This window comes from Epargyreus clarus, unplaced genomic scaffold (assembly GCF_041222505.1).
Source record: "Epargyreus clarus isolate Ecla_fem2 unplaced genomic scaffold, WU_Ecla_fem_2.2 ptg000029l, whole genome shotgun sequence".
NCBI lineage: Eukaryota > Metazoa > Arthropoda > Insecta > Lepidoptera > Hesperiidae > Epargyreus > Epargyreus clarus.
In genome coordinates this window covers 4,517,144-4,536,352 of record NW_027332235.1, presented here as the reverse complement: position 1 = coordinate 4,536,352, position 19,209 = coordinate 4,517,144, and the positions used below count along the sequence as shown (strand labels likewise).

The 19,209-nt window shown below is 35.5% G+C and overlaps 1 protein-coding gene across 1 annotated transcript; it reads right to left on the bottom strand.

Annotated features, from left to right (window-relative positions):
* Positions 1-396: 396 nt before the first annotated feature.
* Positions 397-17,611, bottom strand: LOC140754569 (paired box protein Pax-6-like). Its single transcript, XM_073089613.1, has 6 exons — positions 17,578-17,611; positions 4,667-4,846; positions 4,152-4,234; positions 3,273-3,439; positions 2,333-2,514; positions 397-1,862 (listed from the first exon to the last, which is right to left on the bottom strand). The coding sequence occupies exons 1-6, from the start codon at positions 17,609-17,611 to the stop codon at positions 1,774-1,776; spliced, it is 735 nt and encodes a 244-aa protein (XP_072945714.1). The 3' UTR covers positions 397-1,773.
* Positions 17,612-19,209: the final 1,598 nt, after the last annotated feature.

Genomic DNA, 19,209 nt, shown 5'->3' with positions numbered 1-19,209 from the left:
CATTCCCCATTACAATATTCTTTACAATACGAACATCAAATTTACATTTACACGTATGAAGCCCTGTTTAAATGTATAAAAACTAACTATACAGTTTATAAGTATGATTGGATATACAATACAAAAATTGAGACATGAAGGGGACATGAAATATGTCAATGGACTCTGAAGCCCTGACTTAACTAAGTATGTTATTTAAACAACATTTACAACAAATATACATGTTTTTATTGTATCGTCTAACCTAACACTACTTAAATATTTCATAAAATAAACTTACACTAGAATATTGGATTATTTCATTCAAATTATAAGCGTTTAGGAATAGATGATAATACCAATCGTACATTTTATAATAAGTAGGTATAACGTTATTTTTCAATACCCTACTTCGGTAATACATACATAAATACACCTAAAAAGAAATAATCTCCTATTTTGGTTTATGACTTCAGTATGTTTAAACTAGAGTCGAAAACCTCTAGCTTTTAAAATTATTAATGAAAATAATGTAAAGTGTTTAAATACAGTTATTGTATACTTAAAATACATTTAGTGCGAAAATTTGAATGAAATATTCCAATTTACATAAATACAATTTGAGCCTATAGTTTGTGCTCCAAATAATCATCGTTTTGTGGCATCTATCGGATATGTTGATTCTTTATACTAGTCCTTACTATTGTACAAATTATACCTTTTCGTACAGTTAAGAATAAAATAATAGGTACATGAGAAAAACGTTACAACTTAAAAATGAATCTATCTTTGTTACATTTATGCTGGTATTTCCGATAATTTTCATCGTTTTTGTGACATTGTGTGACGCCACGCTCTGTCACACTTTGTTAACCCTATTTCTAAATTATTATTTGTCCAAAAACAAACTTGCTTTAGGTTTATGAATGCTTATTCCTATAATTATAATTTATTAGCTCGTCAGCTCGTCATCACAATATTTCTTGATAGTCAAGCTATTGTACAACATGTTATTATACAATTAGGAAACATTGTAAAAAAAATGTTAATAATAATACATGACTTTTTGTGACTAACGTGAAATTTGGTTGCCTATGCAAAGAATATGGAGATTGTACGTTCAGTACCTGTATGGAAAATAAAATTGTATTTCCACAGAGTCTTTTGAATCAACTTAATTGATTATTTTTTCTTTCGGTAGTTATGTTGTGACCTATGAAAAATTATTATAAGGTTATGCCTAACCTATAAAATTTTGCACGATACTTTGCCAATTTGTGCTTTATTCAGCATTTAGTTACAATATGTGTACAAATAAATAATAGATATTTATGACAGTTTTAGTAAGTGCACCTATCGCTATTTTGATACCAGTTTACATCTAAGATATCATACATCAATTTGTGCTATGAAACCGGTGCTATGTAGGTATTTCACTTGGAGGTATAGATTAGTATAGATTACTCACTCCTAACAAGAAAATGTAACCAGTTATGACAATTGAAATGGTTACCGTCATCTTTTTTCGTGTTTGAAAAATATTAAAAAAGTAGTTTTTAGATAATTTACGAATCAAACGATATTTCTCCGCACTTTTTCTTCGATTTCGTGTTTTTGCACCACTTAACTGCGCATGTCGGCATTAATCCGCGTAAATTACACCATGAGAGCTATTAAATGGCTGACATAATTGTCAGCTGTTTAAGTCATTTAATGGCTTCCTTCAATTACAAGGTGGTGAAATATCTATACTTATCTATGCTTGGAGGTTGCACAATTGGTTTAATACCAGGGTCACTGCAGCCTGGACCAGTACTGCTGCGAGTCTTGACCGGGCACCGCCAGCGGAACAGACACCCCTGCGCCGAGGAGACCACCCAATTCTATGGATAAATGACGATACAATTTAAATTTATGTATTTCATTAATAAATGATCAAGATATTCCTATTTCTTAAATGGCGATGACATAAGTAGGTAGATGTTTCTTGGAACAAAGTATTTTAACATATCTTGCGAGAGGGACTGGTAGAAATCGTCACGTAAGGGAAAAGCGTTATATCTACACGACTTTTTCTCTATCTCTGTCGCGATGTATTTTAGCTGAGCTTTATGGCGGTTTACATATAGGTACCTAAAAAACTTGATTTAGTTAAGTAGGGAAGTAGAGTTAAGATAGCTTAGATAGCCATATTACTTACTCACTAAGATAGCTGATATACAGTGACTAATTAATAAGGCGTCGACGAAGTATTAGTATAAGATTTTCTTCAATCTCCTGCAAACCTACTTGTTACTTCAGAGAAAAAATAGAAACTCGTTCTCTAGACCAGAGGAGTAGTAAAGAGTGTTACCTGGTGCAGGGGACGTAGGTTCATGCTGGTAACCGTGGTTGACGTAGGGATGGGGCTGCCGGTAGCCGAGCTCGTAGCGCGGGTAGCCCAAGAAGCCGCCCTTACACAGCTCCGCCTCCCCGCCCTCGCAGACTGGTGGCTCCGCTACCATACTCCCACCGTATCCCATTGGGGTTAGCGGGCTGTAGAAAAGTTTAAATGATTATTTTGAAAAAACATAGGTATTTTTTTAGACTTAATACTCCACTCATCAATTTTATGCCGTGAGTATCTTGGTTATACGAAGAAATTCAAAAACATTCTGAACACGAACCTAAAATCTAAAATGGATCATCATTATCATCAACTCATTACTGTCCCACTGCGGGGCACGGGTTTCCTCGCAAAATGAGAAAGGCCTAAGCCATAGTCCACCGCGCTGACCAAGTGCGAATTGGTAGACTCACCTTCACATACATTTGAAAACATTTTTCTAAAATGGATACTTTTCTTAAATACATATTTGTTTTGCAAAATTTATGTGTAACGTTTTATAAATAGGTAGGTAGACACTTAGACAGAAACCTGCGCGAACGTCGGGCTATGTCATGGGGGTTATGCACTACCTATGCGCTATTGGATCTTATAAATCATCTGTTATCAACGTTGAGTTGCATTCAGGCGATCTTCTCCTGTTAACACTATTTCGCCTAGGGACTGTCACCTATCACGCAGATTGAAGCCCGCGTGTGGATCTGGTCCGTATTTCTGCTACTTGCATCCTATTGTTTTATAGATACCTGTGTTTCTATGTATGCTACACACACGCGAGTCGCAGAAGGACTGCAGCGGATTAATCACGCATGCGGTGAAAAACCCGCGTGTATCTTGTATGACGTCACGGGGGTTATGCACTATGCGTCATTGTACGTACTAAATATCTACTGAACTTATAACTCACCTATAAGTATCCACGTTAAGTGGCGGCTGGTACGTCGGATGGTGTGTGGGGTGCGCGGGCGGTTGCGGCAGCGGCGCGGGCGCGTGGTAGCCGCACTCGGGGCTGCGGCGCTGGCTGCGAATCTTCTCCTCGCGGCGCCACTTCGCGCGACGATTCGAGAACCACACCTTAAGGTCGGGTCACGTTACGCGGGCTACGCGCTATCCACTAGATTTTCTACGCTTAGCCCTACACTATTTTGGTACTAGATTTCTCTGAGTGCGTAGAAAACACCCGGAGGCAAATGAAGCTAAATTTCAGTCATGTTCGGCCGGGGATCGAACCCGGAATTTCACTAGTCTGTGTCGTGGATGCGAGGAAATACACTGACGGAAACATTCAATTCCAAAAGAAGTATAAATTCGTCATTTAAATATTCGGGATTGATCATGCTTGACAGGGAATCGAACCCTGGGTTTTCTTGCGTGTCATACCGAGAAGTCTATTTTATTTCTTCCAAGTAAAACAGGAAACTTAAATCGGTCACAGGTGAAACATTATTATAATAACATATCGCTAACAGCATAAAGGGCTGCTGTGTTCTGGTTTGAAGATGTGGTACAACAGAAAAACTGACACTAGGAATTACAATTTATTCTATAGGGTAGCAATGCATCTATGGCCAACCGTATCTTATCTTATCGTTTTTGGGGTTGATTAAAGATGTTCATAGACAACATTACTCATTACTTATGGTAATGTCAACAAAGAGGAGTAAGACAAGGTATGTCGAAGTGCCTCAAAAGTTCTGCAAATTGATAAACCCCCCCGTTTATAGTAGCTCATCTTATCAACCTTTTATTTATTCACAATTTTCAGTCATCATTATGCAATTCTCACCTGTATCCTTGCTTCCGGGAGCCCTATCTTTGACGCGAGTCTCTCCCGTGCGAACACATCTGGATAATGTGTTCGCTCAAATTCTGAAAATAAAAACACAATATTAAAAATAATAAAAAGACTATTTGAAGGTGGTAGAACCTTTAGCGGTTCGACTCCGGCGGCACCACCGCTACATATATTTCTGCCTCATAACAGCAGTGTTAAACGCTGTTGTGTTCTGGTTTGAAGGGTGTGGTAAGGGAGACATACTTTTCCAAAGCGTTCCAGCTTAGTCCTCAAGAGTAGCGGCGCATCTGTGGCCAACCTCAGGTAGGAATTATCTAATCCTATCTAGGGTTGATGGCTCATTCTTTGGTATACCCTGCATCCCAAACGCCTTGATACATTCCTAATACATGGATTTTCCTTAAAGTGGGACTTCCACTTTAGACGGTCATCTAAAGTAACATAGGCTTTATTTTCAAACAGTCGGGATTTTGTTCTTATAATAATCTCTAGTTCCACCAATTTACCTCTCTCCAAGCTATCAATCTGCTCGTTGGTGAAGCTGGTGCGGTTGCGCTGCAGTTTCCTCTTGAGGCGCAGTCGCGCTGCATCGTCGTCAGCGCCGCTGGACCCCGCGTTCGAGTTGTCGCCGGACCCCGTCTCGTCGGAGTGCAGTCCTTCTAGACCCTCTAGTGGTTCTTCGCCTACTGCAATTAAATTTAATTAGGCCATGATTATTCGTTGAAATACTTATTAAGATGTCACTTAAGGTCAGTTGATATCTAGGTAATCAAAGTTGAATTTACGCAGGTAGAAGCAGACTAGTAAAGAAATTGTAGGATATTTCAAACTGGTTGACTGTTTGCACTGCTTGTCTTTTCCACAAAGGGTGAAGGTCTGAGGCACACTTCACCACCACACTGCCATGTGTTTGAACATGGGTTGACGGAGAAAGGTACGGGTAGTGATTTTAAATACATCTGAAAGCTTTGGAAACAAGCTTTTTTTGTGTTGAAGCTTTTGGGAATGTTTTAACGACGAATAAATACGTAACAATGTTAGCTGACGACTTAATGTGTCCTTTTATGTATTACATAAAATTTAGTCACAAACTTAGCTACCAACGTTGCTTAACTTTGATAATCAGTGACTATGTACACAATACATGTGAGTATGAAACGTCATGTTATGATGTAATCTTTATTTTATTTTTAAACCTATCATTAGAACGTTTTTCCCTACTCCGCGATTTAGTGTTAAATAGTAACCACCGTTATCCGTTCAAAAGTGCTTACAGCACAAAATGTAAATGGACGGCCCCGGGCTAATTGCGTGAAATTGTTAAACGGGCACTTTCAATTTTCCCCCACGGATTTATCTACGAGTCGGTCTGTCTCTTATCTCTCGAAGTTGGATCCTGTAACGGGAGGGTGGAGCTGTAGAGGGCGCCTGTGTTCTCTATCTATGTAGTCTGTAAGCTTATTATATTTAAGTAGCAATGTGTTTTCAGCCTAAATGATGTTAAGTGATGTCTGCAGCTTAAAATTTAAGTTTCACTTTCAAGGAAAGCCTTTGTAGGTTAAGAACAGTAATAAACCAAAGCCGGCGATGAATTGGCTACTCCTCTGGTGTTGCAAATGTCCATAGGCGACGGTGACTGCTTTCCATCAGGTAGCCCGTCTGCCTTTTCGTTAGGTTGGGTTTAAAAAAAACTAATCATATAATACCTAAGAAGTAGGTAAACAAATACTTACATATTTTTATATAAATTAAGTATCAAAAATAAATGGAGCTTTATTTAGTTACAAATGCCTCTATGTGTAGCAGATATTAAATAACGTCAAGTGGATTATATACCTACTTGTAGGTATAACTACGGCACTTAAGATATAGGTAAGTAGGTAATATTCATAAATTTTATTGATACAGTTGACACATTCGGTCGATACTTTAATATTTTCACAGAGCTCTTAAGCTCACCTAGACATGACGCTACTTTGTTACACGTATTGTACAACATTTATTAAAATAATTAGGTAGAATTTATATAGATACCTACACCGCAACGATTTATTCGTGGGTAGGTCTTATCTCATAAAGTTGGGTCCCGTAATTCAGAAGTAACTATGCCATGGCAAGTTTGTCTGGATTGAAACTTCTGATTTATAAGTTTCTCACTTTTCTCGCACCAATTTTACATCCGAGACGAGATTTATGAGCAAACTATGCAGATAAGGTGTTGTCGAGCTCAGCATTTGGAGAAAACTTGCTTTTCGGAAAAATATTGTGAAATAGGTATAAAACATGGAAACAATTAAGTACTAAGTATACACGATAAACAATTTTTAAAGTGGTAGAACGTTTTGAAGTCTTATAGATTTTTTTCTGTTTCACAGTAGTGAAGAAGCAGTGCAGTGATTTGGTTTGAATAGTGTTCCAGGGATTAAACTGGCTTACATCTGTAATCTACTTCAGGTAGGAATATTAATCTACCTACATGGTGTTGATCATTGCTGTCCATGGGTAGCGGTGACCGTGCTGTGACCGTAAAATGGGAAGGTATGCATGATACTTTACTAATACTACTGGACAGAAGATAAATAATATTTTTATTTTTTTCATTTCACAATCTTTCCTTACGTAGGTTCTATTTGTACAGCACCTAATCACAGATTTTTTTTTTGTGTATATGACTTTACTTTTACACAGACTTTTATTTCTAAAGCAGCGTTTCGCACGGAATCCTACATAAAAATCAACACACATTTAAGAGCCCGCTCGTTCTACATGAAACGACGTTTAAATAAATTTATCCGTCTATGAACATCAAAAGACGGGGATTGTTTAATAATCCTTAGACACAGCCATGATACTTATGGAATTTCAAACAGTAGAACTCCCCCGATCGGCCGAACTTTGCAAAGTGAACACAAGTAATAATTAATTCCCAAACAAGCTAGATAAGTTGAATTTATTCGAGTTGCGATTTTAATCTTCGGTTTGTGGAGCTTATCCCGCGCGCCGCGAGCTATGTATCTTAACTTCTGAAGTTTGGTTGACATGAAGTATGTATTGTTACGATGTTATGTTATGAATGTTATGTATTTCAGATGTGTAGGTATCTGACATGAAGTAGGTAGGTATGTATTGTAACGATGGTATGTTAAGTTAATGTTGTTATGTATTTCAGTTGTGTATAAAACAAGAAAATCTTAGTTTTGAGTGGAGAAAGTATTTTAGCTCATCTATGTTTTTTGTCGCATTTGATTTAATAGAATTTTGACTTTGTATCTATTAAGATAGGATTCATAAAAAATCTAATAAGAAACCCATTTAAGCTCCTTGCAAATAAGTTTTTTGGTTATATAAATTGGGACTTTTGTATATTTTAGGTATCTAGTTAGATTTTTATAAACTGAAAAGTTAGTAATAGAAAGGTAGTCGAAGGTATGATTTAAATTTTGAATTAACATCTTCTCAATTATTATGAACTAAATTTGAAGTTAAAGTTAACATTTAATATTTTCACTACTTCGGTAATTGTCAGCTTAAAATGTTTGCCGACAGCACTAAGAACTTTTCCAATAATATTTGCCTAAAAATCTAGTCTAGACTAAAGACTCAAAGACGAAGTACAAATATGATGAAAGAATTTTCGATAATTTTATGTAAAGTATACTTGATTGACACTCGAGAGCTCTCCAACCCTTCTTAGATCCGTGTGTTATAGATAAAATACTTCTTCGTCTCTGAAGTGGAGTGTAGTTCAAAAATCACCGACATTTTTTTGATGAAAATATTTTTGAAAAAGTCTTTTTATAAACTGAAACACACATATACACACTGTAATTCAATAATCGATTTTAATATTTAGATATATTATTTGATTTGCCGACTTAATTGTATGCATGAGATACGTAGTTTAATCTAATAAGATAATTTAAAACTTTAGAGGTTTACCATACATTTATTGTTTGGTTAAATTCACATTGAACTTCAAATTATTAATTATTATGTATACCTATCTATAATAATGATTAAATTTGACGGAAAATTATATTTAAATAAATTATTGTTATGCTATCAGTTACTAGAAATATGATTTTTCAATGTTCGCTAAAATCAGCCGTTTAATGCAAATGAAAGTCTTTAAAAACTGATGTATTAATATAATACTTCCCAGTTTAGTTAATTTATCTTTGCAGAGAGAATTTCATACAAGCGTCACTACTTAGAACATGTATATCTATAGTTTTTTGTGCCACTTCTTTTCCATAGCGAAACACCTTGCGTAGTGGTGCTAGATTGTTGATGTTCTAAAAGAGAATAAATGATTTCGATTTTTTTTTATAATATGGGAGTAGCAGTCGAGCATACAGCACACCTGATGGTAAGTGGCTACTGCCGCCCATGGACATCTATAATCAACCCCAGATAGGATTAGATATTCCTACCTAAGGTCGGCCACGGATGCGACGCTACCCCTGAGGACCAAGCTGGAACGCCTCGGAAAAGTCTGTCTCCCTTACCACACCTTTCAAACCGGAACACAGCAGCGGGTAAACCTGCTGTTATTAGGTAGAAATAGGTGTGGCGGTGGTACCGCCGGAGTCGAACCACAAAGGCTTCTACCACCTTCAAATTCCATACCACCTTCGATTATAATTTTATTAAGGACAGGAAAATACAATTTGAGATGTTTTTATGATAGAGACAGCGGCGGGTTATCCTGCGGCGTGTCCGCTTATTAATCCGCTAAGGAGTCGCGGTCGGAGCCGACTCTACCGCTGCCGACACCTCTTGATAGTAGAAAATTAACTTTTATCAAAATAAATATCTTGATAAATTAAAAGTTTCATAATAAATGTCGTGACCTATTTGTAAAATCAACTTGTGAAATACACTGATTTTCTTATTTTTGTCGTACCTACCCATATTGAAATAAATTGGTATAATTTATATGACATTTTAAAATAAAGACTTCGAATTTTGCAGAAAGCAGTATTACTTTTAAAATCGGATGGAGTCGCATGAAAAAGTGTCTAAGATATTTAAGTACCTACCTACAGCAAAAACTGTTATAAGTTATTTTTTCTCATTACTGGATTCGTACTTCCTTTCGTATTAAATACTTACTTTCATTAATTGTTGATTAAAAGCTCATAGAGAGTTGAGCTTACGTCATTCTATAGTCTATAGTTATTTTAAAGTTACGGAGACATTTCAATTATGGCATGGCTCGTAGGTTTACGTTCGTAATAACTAATAAAATAAAGAGATCCGTAGTCGTAACTCCGAAAACCAATAATAAGTCTCTTTTCCCCAGCACTGGGCTAAAAAACTTCAACAAAACATCAACACTATCACAGACAGAAACATCTCCACACGATAACATTATATCATCCGATCTAGAATAAATTAAGTTCAAATGTCAAGATTTCGCGGTATCAGTGCGGGAAGGGGCCCTTCCCGGGGGGGTCGGGGGGTCGTGGGGGGTAGGGGGTCCCGTAACGGGGCGTTCATGCGGAAACTGACGATAACGGCTCGGCCTACCACGTAACCCTGTGAGTGTGATAGCGTTATCGCTTTAAAAATGTATGGCCAATAATGGTACCCCCTTATCATACCTTTTCATACCTTAAGAAGGGAACTTCATGGCGTATTGGTGTTTGGCTATATAATGCTAAGGAGCGTTAAAATATTTTAGTTAATTCAGTTACGTGGAAGCAACTGAAAATATTTAGTGTAAATGTTTATTATTTTTAGGATTTGAAGTAGTTATGACTACATTTTTTAAGTAGTTTGTAAGATAGGTGGCCTTAGCAAAGATTTTTGACATTATTTTATTTTAATACCTAGATTAATTGTAATTTGTATAGGCAAACTTAATACTTTACCAAACTTTACCAAAAACTAATAGAGTTGTATCCTCTTCTTCTATTCAGGAAAACTGTAATAGGTACTTAAATAAAATTTAAAATGTTAATATAATTTAAATTAAGTGAATCAAACTATTAGATCGTAGATCTAACTATTTTTACACTGAAAGTTTATCACTTATTCTAATTAAAATGAGGCGACCACTTTACCCTTGTTAGTAAATAATCAATCATAGCCAATTTTTGCCTATCACATTTTGTTGTTACTTTGTCTGGGTTTTACGACTAAAGTAAACATATTTGTCTTTGAAGAAAATATTTTTATAAAAGTTTAATAATAATATTATCGCATAGTTACGTAGTAGGGGACGTTGGGGTAGCGTCGCGACGCCACCCGAGTGTTTTTACAGCGGCTGGGACAGGCAAGTGTTATATTTATAAGACGAACTTTTGCACACACTCTCGCCTACGGTTTTTCATTCTTCGCCCACGCTAAATATTTTTGGAATAAAAGCCTATTAGGTTCTATAAAAAATCTCCGTCGTTGCGTCAAAGTTTTAACCAAATCGGTTGAGTATTTTCCAAGATTGATTCTGGACAAATTACAAGTTAAATAACATTGAACTGCAGAAAGTAACTGTAGGTATATTTTTATAAATTATTAATTATTATTCAATTACTATTCACTATTATTATTTTGTTCAATTATTATTCACAAATATTATTCACTATTATTATTTTGTGCACATTTACCTACTTAACACCACTCGTCATGCTATCAATTTTAACCAATTTTTACCTAATACGATTCGAAATTGTAGATAAAAATTACTTAAAATTGATTTTCAAAAACGGGTCAGTCGTGTATAATCGACTTGAAGGCGTTCCTTAGGACTGTTAGATTGCTTCTTGTGTTGTCTTACGGGTCTTACCAAACCTATCAAACCAGTACCCTTAGTAGATATGAGTTTTTACGTTTTTACAAAAATGGCTGTTTTTGCATTTGTTTACGTATGTCTCATACATTTCCAATCAGTTCTGATACAGTCCGCTAGGGGCGCTGATTGGAAATATATGGGCAAATACGTAAACAAATACAAAAACAGTCATTTTTGTAAAAACGTAAAAACTCACTAAGAGTACAGAACACAGGACAACGAAACATTACTGTTATAAGGCAGAAATAATGTCTCTAAAATCGAACGACGAAAGAATCTACCTTTATGTAATAAATATGTACAATTGTAGATATTTATTACATACAAGTATACAATATCTTAATAGTCTCATGAAATAAATCTATGAATTGACTGGCTGACTAAGATAATTTATAAACCATAACATATTTATGTACGTGTTAATTATCTACGTAGCACCGCCTACATATGACACCCAAACAATACCTCCAACTACCTTTAACGCATTATGACCATAATCCCTTAAACAATAAAGGCGAGAATTATGTGGCAATGGAATATATGAGTTGTATTGGCAACCCGTCTGTCAGTGCGAGAAAACATTAATGTTTCATGAATGTGTTGGAAATGTATGAACGGAGATCCGTATCAGATAATAGATGTGTCTCTATTTGACGTCACTCAAAGTAGGGTGGAGCTGTGGCATTTCGGGAATTAATGCGCTCAGGTATCGCTAGTGATGGGAATGTGGGATTGGAATGAAAATAGTGGGAGTTTGGTTCGTTTTGCATTAAATTTTTTGTACCTATGTCTACCGCTCGTTGTTAGTACGAGTATTTTAGGCTATCCAATCTTTAACAAATGTCGAATTTTTTTTAATTTTTAGTAGGCAGTAATTGTCAATTTTCGATCATCGGTAGACAAATCAGGAAAAATAATATGTATCTACTTACTTACTATGTTTAAAAACTGGCCATGGATGCTTATGTTAGTTTTAATTTAACCAGTTCAGTTTTTTGTTTTTATAATATTTTTCTAGTTATTTAATGATAAGTGGACTTTATACGGCTCAAAGAATCGAATGTGCAATTTTAGTGCGTCTACTTACTCATTTTCTTATTTTTTTTTACAATCCAAACCTAAAATTTCCTTTAAAACTTCTTAAAACTTTTTCATAACCATTACTTTAAATTTGTCAAAAAATAATAAATGCATTACTCTCGTGACGTATGAAACGTAGTATCGCATTCGTGTCACGTAGCGGCCATTTTGTCAGAACGGCGAAACGGCGGGAAATGGCCCGCTCGAGCGCGCACAGGTGTTTAGCAACCGATACGAATGTTTCGCGACCCGCATACTCAATTCGATACAATATGATTTATGCGTGATCTTTTCATATTTACAGATTGTTGTATAAAGGCAGCGATGATACTAACTTCGTTTGACTGCGGTGACGTCATTGCTATTACCTACTGTCTTAAAAAGCGGTTTTGAACTGCTGCGTTTTGATTTGAAAGTAAGGAAAAGTAGAATAGCCGTTTTATTTTTGCAGGAATGGTTTTACTTTATGATTTCGACAATTACAGATAATATAAAAATAAGTCGGTATATATAAGACAATTTAAAAATAAGTCGGTTAATGACTCTACATGATGATTACAAACTATTGAAACTCTACATATGACACTATAAAAGGGTATTAAGCGACTACTACTAATTTCTATTACTATATGTAATTAGTAGTACATACTTAGTCTCTTTAGTAAAATAGTGTCATATTTCAATCTTTGGTAGGCGAAAATTAGGTAGATTGATACATAACAATAAGCCTTAGCGGTTTTAAGTAAAGTCTATCTTAAGTGAGTGAGTGAAATAATTTAATTATTATTATTTGGCAGAGATCACAAGTTTTTTTTTCAGAGATTTCAAAGACATTTTTTAGGTAGACCTGTGGTGGTCATTAACGCCATATATAAGTTATTTTGACTTTATACTATTACCAATTTTTGCCTACCTAAATTGTCAAATTGTCAAAACTGTAGTAGGCAAAAATTGGTTAAAATTTATTATTACTAACGAGCGTTACACGTAGTAGTGTCGAAAGTCCTTTATAATATGTTAGCAAAAACATATTTACGTGAGGTCTTTAGACATAATAAATTACGCATCTACGACCAACATTTGTTAGAAGTTAGAACCCATATTCTATTCTATAAATGTATATGAAGACTTTCGTAGACTTAGCCATAGACTAAATTATTTCCATGTACAACAGACGTCCATAGATTCTTTCTATGGTTTTATCTCGATTTTTCACAAGTTTAAGAGTTTATGATTGACGTTATTTTGTACGAACTCTTAAGCAGGATAAAGAAATTTCATTAATTTCATAATTTAATCAACATTTTGTTCACCAGACTTGTTTCTATCTTTGATAGGTAACATTTGCATGGATGGTTAAAACATTTGTCTGACCGGCTTTGAACCCAAACCTCCAGTAAACGTGACGCATATCACATACTCAATCTATCTATCTATACATAGGTATTAGACATCAGCGCGTAGGTACCAGGCGCACATAGCTACGTAGATACGTGCGTGACATACGAGCGAGACATAATTATATGTTGCGTTGTTTATGCGCGGCGCGCAGTGGGGCGGCACTAACGCGCGCAGGGGGCCCGCCCACCGCCGGTTTTATTTATCATTCCGCGGATTATTGCGATATTACGATAGGGTTATTGATAAGTAGGTAACTTCGGAATCCAGTTTTAATATTGAGGTTTCATTTGTTTTTGTGTAGTTTTTTATATGTAGAGTTAGAGTATGTATGTTATGTAGGTACCTATGTAAGAGGGTACCATTTTTGTAGTTGAAGCTAAGTTACGTAACACAAAAGTGTAGACTCATGTGTGTAAATTAGTGCAAAATAAAACAAAGAAGTGCAGTGCCGGAGGACGCCTACATTATTTGATTAATTAGCAGTTTAAGTTAGCGTAGAATTACTCATTAGTCTTAAATTGGTCTAGATCGTAATTTATGTAAAGTACCTACTTATAAAAAAAAATGTAAATAAAACGCACAATAAATTTGTTTTATTATTTTAGTAGGTAGGTACTCTATATTTTCTGATGGTTAAAACTTGGCATTGGTCAAGGCAAAAGTGAATAAGCATCTTCTAGACCGCATCTGACTAACTATCCAGTGAGGTTGCGGTCAATCGAAGCCAAAAGATATTTATAAAAAGTTTTTATTTATATAGCACTTTATAAATTACGATCATACTCAATTAAGCGTTAAGTTAACTAAAAGACAGTTTAATTGGTCTGGACAACTATAATGAACTACAAATATAACTTAGTCTTACCGTTTGTTTTTACTTTTTACCATTGATATAGAATTACGAGAAAAAATGTCGGAGTGTGGTTTTAATCTACCTTTTAAATCAGATAACGTTAGAAATGTACATAGTGATATCATTTTTCGTTGCTAACCTAACTAAAAATATATACCTAGGTACTGTTTATTTTTACACAAAAGAAAAACCTAGATATCCAAGGTTCTTCAAACTATTTATACAGATTTTAGAAATCTCGTCTAGTTGATGTGGTGGAATATTAATTCAAACCATGAGTGTAAAATTTCCTCTATGGTTTTCTGATGGTACTTCATTGTGCCTTCTTCCCTGTAGTTTTGGAATACACTAAAAAAGGCGGTATTTCGACTGAATAGGTCTCGTTCATATTAATTCATCATCATCAACCCATTACTGTCCCACTGCTGGGCACGGGTCTCCTCTCAGAATGAGAAGGATTAGGCCATAGTCCACCGCGCTGGCCAAGTGCGTATTGGTAGACTTCACATACCTTTAAGATTTTCTTTTTATAAATCTCTCAGGTATGCAGGTTTCCTCACGATGTTTTCCTTCACCGTTTAAGCAAGTGATAATTAATTTCTAATACGCACATACATTTGAAAATCAGAGGTGCGTGCCTGGGATTTGAACCTCGGACCCCGAGGGGTCCGAGGTTCAAATCCCAGGCACGCAGATCGATCGAGATCGAGAGGCCGCGTTTCTTAACCACTAGGCTATCATTGCTTTTACTCGTAATACGTTATTAATTATTTTATAACAAATATAAAGACTATAATAAAATTAGAAAACAGTGGATAAAAAGTCATTTTTCGAATGATCAGGCATCGCTTCAATCTTACCAACGATCCATGAAGCTTTTGTAGGTATATATTTAGTCTTAAAGTGCTTCAATTATGATAATATTAAACCCATAAATCGTTAACACAGTCATAAATGGCTGGATTATACCCGACTGAGTTGTCATACAAAGATATTAGTGTTTAAGTGGAAATGGAAACGTATTAAAATCCATATGTAACCCTTCTAACCGTCCCGTTTGTAAATTAACAGCTATAATTACATGTAAACCGTATGAACAGCGAGGGGTTGTTCCGAAACCGCCCTTTAGAAACGTTTTCATGTTTTATAATCCTGTTTCATGCGTTATTGGCTCACTAAACCCTTTGTGCTATTCGTTCGCGCGAAAAGTGTGCACCTTTGCAGTACCGCTTGTTTGATGGCCGAATTAATCTAGCCAATTTTTGCCTAATGAAAATATAAAATGAACAATTTCTGCCTATTAGAAAATTTTGATTTCGTATGGGCAAAATTGATTGTCAATAACGAGCATAGGCAGAAATTGTCATCCTCCGGTTAATGGTTATTTTAATAGATTGATTTTTAAAAGGTGATTTTTCATTTATCACCACATCAATTTATATGGTCTTTTGGGAAAGTTTTGAGACTTCATACGCTTTGCTAACTTTTTACGAGAATACTATTTTTGCATCTTATACATAAACTTGCTGTAGTCATACGTCACGGCTGAGCATTTTTCATGTAGTTCCCGTATTTAACGTTTAAGATGATATTTGAGTGCAATTTTACTAACAAATGTTTTCATGAAACGTTCCCATACCTAATATTATTGAGACTTAGGTACATAGGACAATAAAGAGCATTCAATTTGCCTAACCGAGCACACTTTACCAGCAATTAAGCCTATTTAATCCTGTTACCTAAGCCTGAAGTTCAAAGCAGGTACCCTAGTTAGTGGTACGTGTGCGCAGGGATTTAACTGTATTCTATAAGGCTGATTACACATCGGAAAAGCGATAGTTACGCAGCTTATCATCTTGCCGCACAAGCTACTGAGAAGTTGTATAAGTAATGGTCTTGTCTTGTCTCCCGGGTCTAATTTGTTTGTGCGACTGATGAGACATGCGATGACAATTTCTGCTTACTACAAATGGTCCAATTTCATCTTTGGTAGGCAAAAATTTAATAGGTTGATTATTTAATGACGGGTGAAAATATGCTAAATAGTGGTCGAAATATGGTCAATAAAGAAATTAAACCATGTTACATGTTAAATAAGATTCATTTGACAATTTCTTCGTACTAGACATAGTCAAGTTTTGATATTTGGTAGGTAAAAATTGGATAGATTGAATATTAATAATGGACGTAAATCAGTCGGTTAAGTGTTAGCCAATGTGCGTTCAGCCTAAAGCCCGAGTTCAAACGCTGCACCCTCGTCGGTCGAACGTATCTGAAAGGGTTGTACGTAATGACGGGGGTTTAATTGCTATTTTGCTTGCGTGTATGCCTCCGGTTTGAGGATCTCTTTCATCCTGCTTTGGGCGGATTTAGCACGGATTGGGTTCTATTTATTAGTAGGTTTGTTTGGTACATTCAAAATTGGAATATGTATAGGGGTCATATAAGAAAATTTTATTGATATATGAAAAATTTATTGATTACTTTCAGCACTATTTCCTGTCTGTACGTCTATTTACAAATATAGGAGTAGGTATGTAGAGTTCTAAAAATAATCGAATGTATTATATGAAAACTATTTGACCCGGCAAACGTTGTGATGCCATATAAATAAAAAAAGGTTACCCCTAAGTTACCACTTAGGGGTATGAAAAATAGATAGTAGCTGATACTCAGATCTACGGAATATGCATGTAAAATTTGGTGAAAGTCGGTAAAGCCGCTTCGGAGGAGTACGGTAACTGACATTGTGACACGAGAATTTTATAAATAAGATTTTATTGAATACATACTACAAATCTACTCCTATATTAGATTTGTAGAGTTCGAAAAATAGTTATATATATGGTTATGACCAGAGGGAATTTGGGAAAATAATTACTAAATGCAGTTATTTAATGCTCTTTCTTAAAATACATTTTAAGAATACATATAAAATATTTGCATTTGATTTTATAACTACGCTCTACATGTATTTCTTTATGTTAGAATATAAGAATTAGAAGTTAATACTTTAAATAGTTAAAAAAATGATCAAAAATCTCAAAAGATCTTACAAGACACCATGTTGTATTACGCACTACGATTTTTGGATTACAATATTCTTGTCACTACATTTTTCGAACCTCCACACGTCATAACATTTCAACCCTTTCCCAAATATAAGCTCCATGAAAACCATTCATGAAAATCGTGTATTAAACCAAATACAGTTAAGACGATCTAAAATAGAAGGGCTTTAGGTGCAGACTGTACCTAAACCGTATAGCGGCAGATCAAAGGGTTACCGCCGCGCCCGCCGCGCTTTGAACACGCCGACATGCCGGTATATGGCGGATGTAGGAAGCTGTAGGCTGTATGTTTGTAGGTATTAGGTACAGTTGTAATACTGTGTCCATATTTACGTTGTGGTAAATATTTTGCGTTGTTCAGTTTAATTTTTTATAACATCGAAGTAGCAATCGAGAGTGCAGATCATTTGTTAATGTGTGGATAACTGTAATTGGCGAACGCTGTTGTTATCCCTAATAGGTAAATAAATTTATTGGAAATGACCACTACCGCCCGTGGATCTGTAATCAACCCTCTATAAGATTAGATTACTACCTGAGGTTGGCTACAGATGCGCTGTTACCCTTGGGTACCTACTAAGATGGAATGCCTCGGATAAGTACTATGTCTTACCAAAACTTATGTGAAAATACATTCACTATACATTATCAAATATCGATCTTTCGGTAAAACTTAGATAGATTGATTATTAATATCTTAAACGCCAATGTTACCGGTAGCTTCCTACCGTCCTTAGGTAGATAGGGTCCTTATTAGCCAATGGGCGGAGAGATTAATGTGAAAAAGCGACGTTCTAAGAGAAAAATCATGTCCTAATTTCTATTACTATACTGTGTTTTTGTCTGAGATCTGTCTATCGGTAAATCTAGACATCAATATAGGTCCCCGATGAAATATTTTCAACATTTTTTTATGTAAATGTCAACAATTTATACGCGATTCTAATGATGCATATTAAGTAGTTGTCGAAGTTCAACAATATCTCTTTTTCTCGTCTGTTTGTGCCTACAGCCCACGACTCTTATGTCATGGGGATATGTAAATAGACCTATGTGACTTACGTTATATAATCTATGATTTAAGTACCTAAAGCTTCCGAATTAGGGACGCAGCACACAAGCGACAGTTCACCGACAGACAGTTGAAAGCCCTTTATTTTTTTGATTAAAGAGAGTCTCTTTAATGAAAGAAATTTTTAATTGTAATTCTTATTTTTTTCGATATTTTCCCTTGTTATTGCAATATCTGTAGTATATGTAAGTATGTATAAGTATAAGTATTTAGCGTATATCAAGGTTACTGTTACAACACGTGTAAACTTTGGGAAACTAGGTAAATAATACCTACCTATCTACCTATACCTAAGTGATTAAAGAATTCTAGGTGTCTTTAGATCCTACTACCTATTGCTTTCTCTGGAACTTATGTATAGAAATACTAATTAACTTAATTTAGTATTTAATTAACTTGTGTATAGGAATAACACTTATGTATAGACGATGTTGACGACCCGAGTGGCGGAGCGGCCACCATACCGGTCTGACGCGCAAAGGGTCCCGGGTTCGATTCCCGGCCAGACAGATATTTAAATGATGAATTTAGATTTCTGTTTCTGGGTCTGGGTGTTTGTGTATGTGTCTCTGTGTGTGTCCATGGCACCCACGATACAGGGAATCCTAGTGTGGGGCTGTGAGTGTAGAAAGCGTTTATTATAGAAGTTTTGGCGCAATGTAGAGACATTGCACTTAATCTCCCAAATAACACAACACCAATTATTCTTCCAATAGTATCAATCAGCGATGTACAGTCCATTTCGCCAGCGGTCAACCGCACTATAACTTAGGTGT